A 16,492-nucleotide genomic window follows, 5' to 3' on the forward strand; every position below is an offset into this window, starting at 1 on the left:
GCACTTCAAACACCAGGGTGTCCCCCTGTGAGGCCCAATCTTAGGGTGTCAGTTGTCTCTGACCTTAGATGGGCACCAGTGCCACCTGCTTGTTTTCCCTCCAGGTGCAATGGCCTACTATTAGCTTTATAAGAATAGCCATGAACTGTAATGATAGGAATTGGAGGCTGGGTGGGCTTCTTTTGTTCTTAGCTAGTACAGTACGGGAAGGGAAGAATTTAGCATAAGAGAAGAAGGTTTAAGTTACCTGAAACATGTGTGAGTTTGCTCCAAGCTGCACCACATATAGGGATCAGGGACCATAACTGGAAAAGATTAAAAAAGAGTCCTTTCCCCTTCCAGGCAGGGCAATTATCCCCACTGACTCCTTGGCCTTCAGGCAACACTGGAGAGTGACCCCCGGCCAGTTGCCTGCAACTTCCAAGGAGCTGCTAGGAAGCAGCCGCTGAAAGAATGAAAAAGAAAGAAAAGAGAAAAAAAAAAAATAGAGGGAAAAAGACTCTGGTCACTTAAGCAAATCTGGCAGTGGTGGTTAGGTGCTTCCACATGGAAACCCCTTAGTTTCACTGGTCATGGCAGAAACTTGCAGTTGCCTTCATGTTTAGGTGCTGCCCACCAAGGGTCCTGAATTGGAAAGGAAAAGAGAGAGAGACAGAGACAGATGGTAAAAGAGAGACAGAGAGATTGATTCTCTGTAAGGAGCAGAAAGGAAAAGGAGAAAATAAATCCCAAACTTTGGGCTTACCTGCTCCTGGCTGGCTCACCAAAATATGTTACCAGTGGAAGGTGTCCAGGTTCTTGGCATCTTGAACAAAGAATTGGACAAAATGCACAAAGCAAGGAAAGAAGAAGCAACAAAAGCAGAGATTTATTGAATGTAAGTACACTCCACAGTATGGGAGCAGGCCCAAGCACAGAGGCTCAAGAACACCATTACAGAATTCTTAGGGGTTTAAGTACCTTTAGATGTTTCCACTGCTTACTTTGTGTACACCCTATGTAAATGGCAAGGATGAAGTAAAGTTACAAAGTCATTTACTTAGCTTACACCTTATGTAAATGGAGAGGATATTTCCTGTCATAGCTGAAATGTGAATCAGCCTTACGTTCCCTGCTTTCAGACCCTATTTTCCTGCCTCATTATCACCCATGATAATTAATTTTCAAGGAATGAAGTCACCACCGTTAGGGCCCTGCACAATCATGATGTTTAAAATAATAAAGAAAGTCCCAGTATCATGTAAACCTCTCACTTCTACCATATTTCTTCTATCATTTCAGGCCACTTCTGGTGAAATAAAACTATTCTCTTGTGAACCCCCAAAATTTGAGACAGGTCTCAGTTAATTTAGGAAGTTTATTTTGTCAAGGTTGAGGATGCACACTAATGACACAGCCTCAGCATGTCCTGATGACATGTGCCCAAGGTGATTGGGGCATAGCTTGTTTTTATACATTTTAGGGAGACATGAGACATCAATCAATATATGTATGAAGTACATTGGTTCCATCCAGAAAAGCAGGGACAACTTGAGGCAGGGAGAGGGCTTCCAGGTCACAGGTGGGTGTGAGACAAATGGTTGCATTCTTTTGAATTTCTGATAAGCGTTTCCAAAGGAGGCAATCAGAACACACATCTATCTCAGTGAGCAGAGGGATGACTTTGAATAGAATGGGAGGCAGGTTTGCCCTGAGCAGTTTCCAGCTTAAATTTTCCTTTTAGCTTAGTGATTTTGGGGGCCCAAGATCTTTCCCTTTCACACTCTTTAATATGATGATCAAAACCTCACTGAAAATGATACCCACAGGCTGACAGAGTAGAAGAATCTACACATTGTCAATAGAGCCATCAGATAGCAACACTGTGATTACTCTTCATTTCTTCTTTCCCTTTAAAGTCATAACAGCATAGCTCTGCCTTCTTCAGGGCTTTGAAGCAATGCATAGGTGCCTTCCAGTTTCCCCAACCCAAACCACTAGAATGAGAAGTCTTGCAGCTGAGCCAGTCACCAAATAGCCATTGGTACCACTCAAAGGAATGCCCTAACACTGCACATCTGGGTGGTCTAGAAAAGGGCAATGAGGGGACAAGAAAGAACCCTTCTCCAACACATGACCAGCAATGGAGATACAAAACAGTGACTAGAAAATGCTGGCACGAAATTATAGCTGCTTATATATCAGGAAGGCATCATATTGGAACATGTTCAGTGCCGCCAAGTGAAAATAGCACTCACGCAAAAGTTTTCTCAGCAAGGCAATTTACTTCTACAGAAGGGTGTGTCTCATGGATGGAACAATGGCAAGAACACACCAGACAAGGGAGGGGAAGGGGTTTTTATCTTAACACAGCTAGACCCTACTGCTATGTCTTTCTCCTATTGGCTAGGGTTGAACCGTACAGTCTAAGCTAATTCCGATAGGCTATTTTAAAGAGAGCAGGGGTATGAGCTGGAGTGGCGGGGTGAGTAGTCTTGGTGGGAAGGATGGTTACAGAGCAGGTGGCTAAGGATGCCTAAGGATGGAACAGGTGACTAAGGATGCCTAAGGACAGAACAGTTGACTGAAGATGCCTAAGGACAGAAGAGGTGACTAAGGATGCCTAAGGACGGAACAGATGATGGAGGCTAAGAGAGGGTTGTTTACTGGAACTAGGGGCAAGGAAGGTAAAGAACAAGGAAGGTAAACTTTAAAATGGAGAACAAAGAACAGGGAAGCTGAACTTACTGACATATTGGTTCTTTGAAGAGGAACTCAGAACTCATACTTAACAATTTTTCTCCCTCGTGAATTTTAAAGGAAGTTAACAGGCTAAACTTTGAAGAGGAATTTACTGTATCCTACAATCAGGAGTGACAAGAGGACAATAAAAGCAGAGAAAATGATTCTCCACCCACTTTGATGTTCAAGCATAAGTTGTCATCTCTTCAAATAAAGTTATATGCATCCAAAATAAGGCACCAGGCAAAAGGCCTCTCACATACTTAAAAATTACCAAATAATTGGTTAATTGTTGAATTTCTCAGACTTTTTCTGAAGAAGGAATTAATGAAATCAACTATAACCTAATAGTAGTAGTAATAGAAATTTTAAAATCCTCCTAAAGTTGCTGCAAAGTGTGACCCGCCCCCACCCAACCTCTCACACTCAAGTTAAAAAAGAATATTAACAGCCTGTCTTCTCTTTGTGGTCAGTGGACCTTATCTATGCTCCCGAACTCCACATTCCTCAAAGTTTATTCCTCAAAGGCCCAGCGAGTTCCTGCTTACCTCCTGCATGGCTGCAGGGTCACAAGACCCATAAGTTTAGGTTGCAAGACATGTTTCTCTCAAGATGTAAAAAATGTTGTAATTCTGCCTTTGTTTCTTGCTTCTGTAACTTGCTTCCTGCCTCACATAGTTCCCACCTTAAGATGTTTAAAAGTAGGAAAAGCCCTTTGTTAGGGGCTCAGACTTTCTCGATGCGTGTCTGGCTGAGCTGGTGATCACCTTAATTTAATAAACTCTCCTGAACCTTTTTCAGTCTCTGCAGTCTTTGATTGTCCCACAACATGTCTATAGCCTACCTCAGTAGTGCTATCTTCTCACTTGTTAGGCTGAGCTTGAAGATCTCTCACAGGCTCTATTTCTTATGAAAACTCTTCAGTGTTAGAGTAGAAGTTAGGAGTGGGAACTTGTTAGAAATACAAAGGAAAATAGGGCATCTCTCTCTCCAAGAATACTAGTGTGAACCCTGAAAATTTGAGACAGGTCTTAGTTAATTTAGAAAGTTTATTTTGTCAAGGTTGAGGGCATGCACCCATGACACAGCCTCAGGAGGTCCTGACAACATGTGTCCTGGGTGATCAGAGAACAGTTTGGTTTTTTTGTTTGTTTGTTTCTTTGAGAAGGAGTCTCTTCTAGGGAGACATCAGACATCAATCAGCATATGTAAGACGAACATTGGTTTGGTCTGGAAAAGCAGGACAACTCAAAACGGAGAGAGGGCTTCCAGGTCATAAGTAGATAAGAGACAAATGGTTGCATTCTTTTAAGTTTCTTATTAGCCTCACCAAAGGAGGCAATCAGTACGCATTTATCTTAGTGAGCAGATGGGTGGCTCTGGATAGAATGGGAGGCAGGTTTGCCCTAAGCAGTTCCTAGCTTGACTTTTCCCTTTAGCTTAGTGATTTTGGGTACCCAAGATATTTTCCTTTCACACTAGAAATAGCTTGCAAAAGCAAAAAGCTGAGGAGACAGTGTTGGTTGGTCTCCTTTGGCCTCCTCAGTCAGATGAAATCGTGTCACATATGGGCACATCTAAGTGGTATCATTGTCTGGAGAAAGAGAAAGGAGAACAGCTGTCTCTCTTGTGAGAGGTAGAGGCACCCGAGTGGGAATTCTGACCCACAGCAGAATGCACCAGATTTTATAGACAGGCTTGAGGAGGTGGTGTCTGATTTACATAGGGCCCACAGACTGGTTGGACCAGCTGTGATGTTTACATAACATGCCTGGAAGGCTGGCTACCCCACCCTAATCTTATTATGCAAATGGACTTTCCATTTGGCTGGAGCCTCCTTGTCTGATTCTTGCTGTACATGTGGCTGGCAAAGAGAAGGAAAGATAGAGCCACAATTTGAACATACTTAGTCCCAGGTTCTTATTGGCATAACTGCCGGCATTCCCCTGTGCAAGCTTCTAGCTTGCTGGTATATGTTTGAAACTCAATTATACAAGTTGCTCTTTTTTAGAAAAGAAAATTATTTGGAGGCTGCTTTTGATTAAAAGGAAAACCTTACCGAGGATGCCCGTACCCTCACTACCTGCCTAAATAATTTATTCTTTACTCCTATATCACACTGAATATAGACAGAAAGTAAGAACATTTAAGCGATGTGTCTGCTCCCAAGGGGAGCTCCCTGTCTGTGAAGAAAACACACCCCGAGGTGGAAACAGTGAGGTCCTACAGCCTTGCAGGTAGACTAGAGACAGGATCCTCTCTGGAGTGAAGGAACCGGGGCAGCAGCTCCAGTCCCTGAAATACAGCACAACTAGGATGAGCTACCAGGGCTTTGACATACCTTTCGCCATATTCATAAAGGTAAACTGTGACTTGTTTACTTTTCCTAAACTATAACCACCCAATGGGTTCACCTTGCCCACTGCTTACACAGAGCCAATTTATTAAGACAGGGGAATTGCAATGAAGAAAGAGTAATTCACGCAGAGCCGGCTGTGCATGAGAACCAAGTTTTATTATTACTCAAATCAGTCTCCCCAAGCATTAGGGCATCAGAGTTCTTAAAGATAATTTGGTGAGTAGGGGCTTTGGAAGTGGGGAGTGTTGATTGGTCAGGTTGGAGATGGAATCATAGGGGGTCGAAGTCAATTTTTCTTGCTGGTTTCTTTTCCTGGGTGGGATGGCAGAACTGGCTCAGCCAGATTACTGGTCTGGGTGGTTGTGAGCTGCTTGGGCCAGATTACTGGTCTGGGTGGTATCAGCGGATTCATCAAGTGCAGGGTCTGCAAAATATCTCAAGCACTGATCTTAGATTTTGCAATAGTGATGTTATCCCCAGGAGCAATTTGGGGAGGTGCAGACTCTTGGAGCCAGAGGCTACATGACCCCCGAACTGTAGTTTCTAATCTTGTAGCTAATTTGTTAGTCCTGCAAAGGCAGACTGGTTCCCAGGCAAGAAGGGGGTCTCTTCAGGAAAAGGCTGTTACCAATTTTGTTTCAGAGTCAAACCATGAACTGAATTCTTTCCCAAAGTTAGTTTGGCCTAGGCCCCAAGATGAACAAGGATAGGTTGAAGGTTAGAAGCAAGATGGAGTCAGGTCTGATTTCTTTCACTGTCACAATTTCCTCAGTTATAGTTTTGGAAAGGCGATTTCAAAACAACCTTATACTTTAAACCCCGTGACTTCACTATTGTATCAATCCTATGTCAACAAAAAACCCTTTGTTCTTAATACAGAAAAAAAAATGCTTCCTGTACTAAATCACTAAATCATAAAATGTTTATTTCAGACTAGGGCAATTCACATAGTCATTAACCACCTCATGCAACTATATCAAACACCTTTGATTTCTGTCCACATCAAAAGAATAAGATTTTCATTTTAAGTACCCTTTCCTACCTGACTTGCCTTAATATAAATACTTCAATTTTATACAATTAAACACTAATGTATGACAGACTTTGTGTGTAGTCATTTCTTATTAAATACCTGTCTAACAAGTAAATGAGCAATGTATTACAATACCGAATACCTAGCAGAAATGATTCTTGAAATAAATGATTTAATTTTTAATAGGAAAATTACTTTCTCGATGTGTATGTGTTTTCCCAGGATGACAATTCAGTCATTGAAAAAAGTCACAATATGCTGGAAAGTGTAAAAATAAAAAATAACTTCTAATCTCATCAATGAGTTAGAAATACTGTTAATTTTACAGTAGATATCCTACTACTAGGCTTTTGTTCTTTGTCATTGATTCCTAGGTTTTTAATAAATAGAACTATTGTATATCTACCATGAATTGAATTAATCAACATATCTAAATTTATCTATAGGTAACAACTTTAGTTTTTCTGGAAAGGTGTATGTAGGAAAAGTAGTAAATTTAATTCTTTCATATTGTTGGTGAAATAAAAGTTGTGCCAAAAATGTCACCTCCACAAAGATTTAGAAAAAATGGAACACTGTTTTATTATTAACAAGAACCAAATACAAGCAGATAGGTGTTCCGCAAATGACTGCAAAATCAGGTTGAAAGTTCACAGTATTTATACATCTTAACACATAAGATCTCTTTATACTGCACTATTTTATTTTTATTTTTGTTGTTTGTTGTTGTTATTGTTCAGAGGAGGTCTCACTCTGTTGCCAAGGATGGAGTGCAGTGGCACGATCTGGGCTCACTGCAACCTCCACCTCCCAGGTTGAAACAATTATCCTACCTCAGCCTCTCAAGTAGCTGAGATTATAGGCGTGAGCCACCAGACCCAAACCTGTGCGAGCATTTCTTACTTACACATTAAAATTACATATCAAATATATATAAAATGCAGATGTAGTGTCTTTTCTTATTCATGTTTTATAAAATAATTTTTTGAGAGAGACTGTCACTCTGTCACCAGGCTGAAGTGCAGTGGTGCTATCTCGGCTCGCTGCAACCTCTGCCTCCCAGGTTCAAGCGATTCTCCTGCCTCAGCTTCCCTAGTAGTTGGGAGTACAGGCATGTACCACCACACCTGGCTAATTTTTTTGTATTTTTGCAGTCGGAGTTTCACTGTGTTGACCAGGCTGGTCTCAAGCTCCTGACCTCAAGTGATCCACCCACCTCAGTCTCCCAAAGTGCTGGGATTACAGGTGTGAGCCACCTCGCCCAGCATTTACACTGCATTATTTTTAGCTGGTTTATATAACATGTTTCCTTAGGATCAATGCCATCCTATTTTCCCATTAGAGAATTGACAACACAATTTGCTGGTACATCCTGAACTTTGCTATACCTTCCTTTTATTCTTCATCCTATGCTCACCTTGGAAATGTGGTAGCTATTTGCTTATCTGAAAGAATATTAAAATTTATCTCCCTTGGAAGAAATGGCTACAGACAGGATAGGCACCGGGCTTAAGCTCCCAAAGTGTCAGGAAGCCTGGGTCTCTGTCTTTCTGGATATTTCCATTTCAAAAGGCATGGAGCCCAGACTCTTGAAGACATCTCTGGGTTGTAAAGCTGGCAATGATATTTAGCCCCTAGAAAGCTCTATTTATATTCAAAAGGTTAAAGAAAGGACTCTGGCCCACTTGTCTCCAAAGAAACACTTTAAAAACAAGCTGGGGTCTGGCATTGTGGCTCACACCTGTAATTCCAACACTTTGGGAGGCTGCGGCGGGTGGATCACCTGAGATTGGGGGTTCGAGACTAGCCTGACCAACATAGAGAAACTCCATCTCTACTAAAAATACAAAATTAGCCAGGCTTGGTGGCTCATGCCTGTAATCTTAGCTACTCAGGAGGCTGAGACAGGAGAATTACTTGAACCCAGGAGGTGGAGGTTGCAGTGAGCCAAGATTGTGCCATTGCACTCCAGCCTGGGCAACAAGAGAGAAACTCTGTCTCAAAAAAAAAGTTGGGAAAGTGGGATCTTTTTTTCTTGTAAATTTATGTACCCTTAAATTATACATGATTCACAAAGATTCAGTTTTGCCTGGGGCTATTTTTTGTTTGCATGATATAAACAATAGATTTTATTGCTTAGAAGAAGCAGGTGATTTCCTAGCAATAGTTCTGTTTTGAAATAACCCTGCCTTACTTTCACTTTAAATCTCATCAATATTCACACACACACGCAGGTCTTACCCTCTGCTCCCATTTCTCTCTCTCTCTTCCCCGCTTCCCACCTTCCTCTCTTTTAGAGACAATGTGCAGTAGAGAATCAATGTGGTTTTAATCAAATGGATTTTCAAGTTTGAATCTCAATTACTTGCTACCTTGGTGTGTAGCTCAATGACTTTAGTTAGACATATTAATTACCCGTTTTCTGATTATTTTTCCCCCTTGGACAACGGGGATACTAAACAACCTTTATCTTGAGGTATTTTGATATTTAAAATGGTATGTGTAAAGAATATGGCCTAGAATGGAACTGATAAGGAGAAAACATTGTTATTGTACACTCAGCAAACACAGAGGTATTTTAATGAAGTGATTGACAGCAAGACTTCTTGGGCCCAAATCTTATTTAGTAGCTCTGTAATTGTAACAAAGTATTAAATCTCTCTTTTAACAATGTGGTAAAAGTATTCATGATAAGAATACAACGGGATAATCTATGTAAACAAAACGGGTACTATCTTCATTATTATTTATTAAATGTTAAGTGCCAAGACCTGAGTTAGGTGCTAATAATTCAAACATGTATAAGACGTGGACATTCCCTCAGGGCACTTACAGTCCTCATTATCAAACACAAATAATGAGGTCCATTTTAAAAGAGTCTAATATTCAAGCCAATGGAACCTAAATAATATTATATTAAGCTTTCTCATTCCTGTACTTCTCAACGTGGCCCACAAACATGAGATGAATGTCATTATTTTAAACGATTCATTGAAGATTTTTTAATAATTGCAAGCTGTCTCTAAGATCTCTTCCAATAATAACATTGGAAGATTCTGTTTGAGAAATGTCAAATCCTCTCACTAGCACAGCTGTCAGCAATTTCTTTTATGGCTGCTAAATCATGGACTGTCATATTAATCTATTTATTTGCAGAGGTTGCATTGTTTTTTACAGTATAAATACAGGTCTCTAGAAAGTCTGGAAAGCTCCATGACATTGGAGAGGTAAGGTAAAAGTCCAAAGTTCCAGCAAGAAAAAAGGGGGGAGAAATCAGTGCAGCCAAATTCAGAACTAAAGAGAAGAGAATAAAGACTCGTAACTTTCTCATTGAAGCTGCCTTCTTACCAAGTCCAGAGGATCTCTACTCTGGGTAAGACTAGGACTTATAAGGATTTCATGATTTATAAGGATCCATTAGTTTTCTCTAAGTTGACCACCCCCAAGATAGGCTGCAGCTGAGCCAGCTACAGGATACAAGTCCAGATGAAATCCTGGCCTCTTAGGTGGCTGCGTGTCCCTTAGTATGCTCTAATTCCTGCTGTGTCAGATTAGGCTTCAGTAGAGGTGGAACAGATTTTCAGAGAAGCCAGTGTTCTAAGATTGTTATTTCTTTTCTGACACCATCTTAAATTACTGTTGTCTTTAAATATCTGCCTAATAGACTCTGTCACTTTCTTTATTGCCAACATTAATAGCTCTAGGTAAATGAAGGTAGGCAACTTGGGATCTGCAAAAAGAGGCAACACATTATTATAATAGAGGAGCTTATAACCTCTTTGTGCCACCACCTTTCTGAGCCGGTGATTGATTGATTCCTATTTTATGGTAGCATAGTATATGCTATAGAATCGGACAGACCCATACTCTGTTTTCACTCATCTTCCATAGATACCGAATCTTTTTAGTTTCTGGTTTGCCCTTCTTGCTTGCCAGCAGATCCTGTAGGCCATTGCTGTAAGAGGAAATGGGGCATGATCACAGAAAAATAAACGGCTTTTTTTCCAACTTCTGCTGAAGCGATGGGAAGTCAGATAATTTAATACAAGCCTCCAGAGGAACAAATCAGAAGTAACCAACTCTATAGTGGAAGCAAACCACTCTTTACTATAGGATAAAAATGAAAACTGCAGTATCTATCATCTATATTTGCTTGTATCTTAAGGAGATTTTATATTTTGTATCATGATCACATAAGTTATAAGGATTGAGACATTCAACTTAAAAACACAAAATTAAAGCATTACTACAAGAAGGCTTTTCACTCCTTTAACTTTACAAAATTATCAAAATATTGAATTTATCAAGCCCTGGATAAAGATAGCATGATTACAATTGTGCATATGCTACTCTCTATACAGCAGAGATCAGATGAAAAATAAGCCATGGTTTTTCAAAGAATGTTTCATGCTGTGACTTCATTACATGAAATAATTAAAAACAATATGCAGACTGATATACATGGAGGTAATAAAGAATCAATCTTAAAATGCAGAGAATTCAAAATCTGTTAACATAATCGAGTCAAAAATCAACAGAGTAAGTGTCAGGTGCGAGCTATCAGGCTTGCCTGAATAACATGTGAATGCTGATGCACAGTGAGAGGAGGAAGTCATTGGGTAACCTGAGTCCCACAGTCTGACCAGACCCTGCCCACAGAGGGGCTTACAAGAAATCAGGACCAAGGATGGGTTAGAATGGTATCTATGTTTCAAAGTATAGAGATATGTATGACACAGTGTTCCTCAGGTGAAGATTACTATTACTATATACATGAGCTCAGCGAGCTTAGCTTTGCTCAGTCCAAAGATCTAAATGTGAACGTGAAAAGCTTCCAAAGGAAATTTTGTAATTAAGTCAGAAGAGCAAGCGGGGCACCTCGGAAAAATTCCATTTTCTGGAAAATGACATACCAGATGAGCTGGTGGGAATGCAACCTTGTACAACTTTCTGTAGAGGAACTTGGCAATATCTACAAAATTGTATACTCTCATCTTTTGACCAAGCAATCCCGTTGGTAGGAATCTATCCTGAAATTACTCTTGTAACAATATAAAAATACACATGCATAAAGTTAGCAGAGTTATTCATTGCAGCATTGTTTGTAATTGCAAAATATTTGAAACAATCTAAATGCCCATACATTGAAGAGTGATTGAATAAACTGGGGTATAATCCACATAAAGGAGTAGATACATGTTAAAAGGATTTTAAAAGCTTTCTATGAACAGATGTGGAGGGATTTCCAAATCTCTATAAGATGTGATCTTTGTGTTAGAAAATGTGAAAAAGAAAATATGTACATTTTCATTTGAGAAAAGAAAATCCCAGAAGGGTAAACCAGAAACTAACAAGATTGGGGATCTATGGAGGATGGGTGGGAATGTGGTAGAAAGAATAGAAGACCACTGCAATGGGAGTGGAGTGATAAGATGAAGGAAAAGTGACACTTCTCTGACTGTAACTTTTTGAAAAGCTCTGAATTTCAGAACCATGATGTTTCACAAACTTAAAAAATAAATCATACTTAAAATCAACCAAGATACCAAGATGTGAGGGAGGCCAACATGAAACACAAACAGTAACAAATATAACTAACTGTTTTACAAATGAATAATTTAACCACACTGAAGAAGGTGGAGAAGGAAAAAACTAACCTAAGCAACTTTGGAGTGCAATGTTCTGAGTGTGTATATAAGGCTAAAGACCAAAAGAACTGTACACTAATAATTTTCTACAGGAAGTAAATTTATTTTTCCACAGACTTATTATCAATTTTGAAACTACTATATGAATATACTAGGATTGGGCAAGGAAACAAATGTATTATGTATTAGAAGACCAAAGTCTAGCTTACTTGGAGAAAATAGTTTAAAAAGGAAAGTCAAAAGTTTGAATAAGCTCAGATGTGTTGGATTGGAACTGGAAATATCAACAGAATCTCAAGCTTTATTATAGAAATGTACAGATAAAAATAAATATAGATGTGTCCTAGTATACATACATATATTTCTTAACTTTGCCTCTGAGTGGGTCTAGAAATGAACACACCTAGAGTGATATCTTGGTGTCAAAGTACCATTATCCAGTAAAAGAAACCAAAGATACTGGGAGGAATGTTGGATTCTAGGGATAAAGCAGGAAAAATACAGATATTTTTTCTAGAATATATTGTGGAGCCAAAAAGGAAAGAAGCACTGAAAATATGATGGAAGCATGTAAAAAAAAAAATGGATCCAGTTTGAAGAAGCTCTCAGTGACAAAATCTAGGACAAGTTGAGTAACAAAATAAATATTGACAGTAAAGTATTGAAACCCTCAGAATAAAACTAATATCTCTGAGTCTGTATTGATACAAGTAAATGATTAAATGAGCAAACAAAATAAATAAAGAAGGAACAGCCCTTGCTCATGGTAGAACTCCAGTTAATAAATATAGAAAGAAAGACTATAATAGAAAATCCTCTTTAGGCAAACACCACAAAAAGAATCATCAATAAAAACTAAAAGTAGTGGCTGAAAAAAAGAAAACCAGAGTATGATAAGATTGTATTTGCATAGTCTCCAAACTGTTTCTCAAAATGGAAACTTTTTAGCGACAAAGTGGCACATAACTCTTTAAGGTGGCGAAATCTGGCCGCAAGCACTTTAACCAAGTGATCAAAGTTAAGGTCATAGCACCAGAAAAAGTAATGTTAACATCATGAATCCCTTAATACAAGACACTGAAAATGGCAGAACATCACTTCTGTGACATTTGCAAAAAAAATGCATAACTTCAATCAATGAGGAAACATCAGAAATCTCCAAATTGAAGGATATTCCTCAAAATCACAGGCCAGTGCTATTCTAAAAGGTCAAAGACATGAAAGACAAAGAACGAATAAGGAACTATCAAAGATGCAAGAAAACTACAGAAACATAATGACTAAATGCAATGAGGGATCCTGGGTTGGATCGTGAAGCAGAAGGACATTAGTGGAAAACTGGTGAAATGTGAATAAGGAGTGTAGATTAGTTATCACTGTATTGATGTTAAAACCCTGGTTTCAGTAATTGTTCTGTGGTTAAGTAAAATGTCAACGTTAGGGGAAGCCAGGGAAGTGGTGTATGGGCACTCTTCATACCCATCATGCATCTTTTCTGTAAGTCTATTTCAAAATGAAATTATTTTAAAAGGCAGCCAGTGGCCCAGTCTATAGGACAGCCTTAAAGGGCCACAGGTCTTCTTAGAAATGCACAAGAAACAATATTCAAGAATAGAAAACAAAAATTTATGCCCTATTGTAGAATTCAGCTCAACTGACTGACCAGACATTACTTTCCACTTCATTTTTTCCTTGCAGACATAGGAACGCCCTGAACATGGCATCAGAGATCCACATGCCAGGCCCAGTGTGCCTCGTTGAGAACACTAAAGGGCATCTGGTGGTGAATTCAGAAGCTCTGGAAATCCTGTCTGCCATTACACAGCCTGTAGTAGTGGTAGCAATTGTGGGCCTCTACCGCACAGGCAAATCCTACCTGATGAACAAGCTGGCTGGGAAGAACAAAGGTGAGTGGCACCAGCAAAGCATGGATGAGCCCCATCTGTCCAGTTACACAGTCAGTATCCAGTATGAATATGGGATGAGAGAAAGTTAGTGTTGGGGATAAATATTGATAGCTAACTTTGAATTCATCAGTGAACCCTTAAACTTCCACAGAAGTTTAAGATAAAATGAATGTTTCAATGCATATTGGATATTCTAATTTCTCTATTTTTTGTAATTAAAGTCACTATTGGTTATAATTTCTCTTATCTCTTTTACAGGAGACTGTTGTCCAGTGTCAGGGGCTCAGTGTGGCTTACAAAGCACCAAGCTACCAGTCAGAAGGCTGATGTTAAAGTGTAGTTTGTATGTCTTTCTAACTAAGCCAATCAGTTACTATTTCTACTCTTCAGTTTCATCATTCAGGAAATGAGTGATTTGACTACCATATCTTGAGTTCCTCTGTTAACTCACAGTAAGAACAGATAGTCACTCTACAAAGAAATGAATATATTCAGGAATAAGCAGGGGATTTATAAATTCTGGAAATGCATGCTATAACAAATAATAAACTCATCTGGAAATGTTAAGGCAGTGAGAAACTTTTAAAGGCAAAAAGGAGACATATATGCCAGTTGATGTAAAATGAAAGTTCATTGGTTTACAGGATCATATTGCAGGTGGGGACATGTGCATTGGCTGTTCCTTGAGAGAGTTTTATTCATAGAACCCTGACTGCAGGGACCCTGATGGCAGCAAGTAAGGCCACTTGCAAGATTGTGGTTAGGACTGGCTATTACTGGAAGTACAGAAGTAGTCTTTGTTGCAAGGTTGTAGTTTGGCAATGTCCTAATGGCAATTTCCACTACAAGAAAGTATACATGAAAGCCCTTCCTTCATGAACTCCTGACTCCATTTTGTTAGGGTTTGGCATAAGTGACTCCATTTTGCTTCTTACAATTTTGCAGTTCCCCCTTTGATCAAGATCTTTCTCTGAAAGCATCTCTGATCGATCATCCTGTAGGTTTATACTTTGTGTTCCTTAGTGCTTGGATGCACTTGATTTGGTTGGTGTGGACCCAAGTCAGGGGAAAGTGATTGGTGACTGGGAGTCATTTTCAAAACCCTTTTAGCCACATTTGAGCAACAAGGAGGTTTGGAAGGAGTGGGTTTCAGGCTAATTCTACCTGGAATTCATTATTAAGTCAATTTTTTCAATTCCACATTTTCGGCATATTCTTTAAGTACTGAGCCAGCATTATTCAGTTAGGAGTGTCATTTCTGCAGAAGTCGGACAGGTAACAGGTACAAAGCTTAAAGAAAATAATGCAAAGCAAAACCAACAGGAGCATAACAAATTCATTTTGGACGATGGTTCTGAACCAAGAGGCCAATTGAACAAATTAAAATACCATGTGGAACTGGGTAAGATTTGTTATAGGCATTGAGTCTTTTATGTAGTTTGATTAGTGATTCTATTATTTAGTATCTCATGACTTGGTTAAATTAAAGCCAAGAGTTCTAACTCTGTAAAAAGGGATCACTGGTACAATTTGAACAAAAAGTTGTGTTAGGAATATTGCCAAAGTTATTCAATACATGGAAGAAAGCATCTCTTAGGTCATGTAAAAATTTGGGATTGGCATGACAGATCTAGCATTCCATCAAGTATGCACAGAAGCTGCTGATTATGAAATTATAACTATAGCATTATCCTGTCAAGTGAAAAAGAAGGCACAAGCAAAGAAAATTTAAGAAGGATAAGAGTCTCATTTTTATAAGTATTGTTCTATCATTCTTAGAAAAAGCTGTTCATAGCATGAAGCCATCAACTTCTCATACTGGTTTACACACTAAATGTCTTTGGGTATGGCATTGAGTGGTTTGGTGAACTTTTTGTGTGGCCCAAACATGAGACATGAGACTCATCCCTTGAAATCTACATTGAGTTGTGTAGCTTTAGTGTATAGAGTTTCAGGAACAGAGCAGTTTTTTATTTTAGCAATTCCAGTCCAGAAAATTGGGCTGGACGAACCTAGAAGAATTCAAAATTTAGTCCAGGTTGTAGATAAATAATAATAAACTCAAAAGCAATGCATATGGCTGCAATCTAATGACAGATGAACTATAGTTTTCCTTTCTTAATTATAAATTTTCTCCTCTAGTCATTCCAGTTTTTACCAAGATAAGGTTTCTTTGTTTGCAGAATAAATTTAACCTCATCAAACAAAGCCTGATTATTTATACAAGTACAGCAAGAATAGTCATGAGGCTCTTTTCAGTTTGCTTTGTTGACACTTTAAGCCAATTAAATAGAGCTCTTTCACATATCTTGGAAGAAAACTATTACATACACAAAACATGCAAACATAAATACATACACAAGCAAAGGTCACAGGGTTTTTCACTTTAAAAATTTTAGTCATAACACGGTAAAACATAGAGATACAAACTCACTTGTTTGTAAAAGGACAGCTAAATCCAAACTTATTTTTCTGAAAAAATAGAATAAGTTAAGGTTACTTGCTCAAATGGCTAACCTTTTGAGATTTTTCATTTGCCTTTAACTGTTAATTCTGTGGAGGCTGTGGACTAAATTTGGGGTAAACTGCAGTTTCCACAGGAGTTTTTTTAATTATTATTATTTTAACTTGAGGCGGAGTTTTGCTCTTGTTGCCCAGGCTGGAGTCCAATGGCGCGATCTCGGCTCACCGCAACCTCCGCCTCCCGAGTTCAAGCGATTCTCCTGCCTCAGCCTTCTGAGTAGCTGGGATTATAGGAGCCCACCACCACGCCCGGCTACCTTTCTCCATTTGGTCTTGAATCCGACCTCAGGTGACCCACCTT

The 16,492-nt window shown here is 39.0% G+C and overlaps 2 protein-coding genes across 2 annotated transcripts in view; both read left to right on the forward strand.

Annotated features, from left to right (window-relative positions):
* The window catches only part of GBP4 (guanylate binding protein 4), a 32,599-nt gene extending 19,121 nt beyond the window's left edge, over window positions 1–13,478 (forward strand). Inside the window, exon 13 of the transcript XR_009213689.1 lies at window positions 13,460–13,478. The gene's annotated coding sequence lies outside the window, so the exon portion shown is untranslated. The remainder of the gene's footprint in view (window positions 1–13,459) is intronic.
* The window catches only part of GBP7 (guanylate binding protein 7), a 38,304-nt gene continuing 35,290 nt past the window's right edge, over window positions 13,479–16,492 (forward strand). The window contains exon 1 of the mRNA XM_032155428.2: window positions 13,479–13,668. Coding sequence (XP_032011319.1) covers window positions 13,479–13,668 — 190 coding nt within the window. The remainder of the gene's footprint in view (window positions 13,669–16,492) is intronic.

Source organism: Hylobates moloch, unplaced genomic scaffold (assembly GCF_009828535.3).
Source record: "Hylobates moloch isolate HMO894 unplaced genomic scaffold, HMol_V3 SCAFFOLD_5, whole genome shotgun sequence".
Classification (NCBI taxonomy): Eukaryota; Metazoa; Chordata; class Mammalia; order Primates; family Hylobatidae; genus Hylobates; species Hylobates moloch.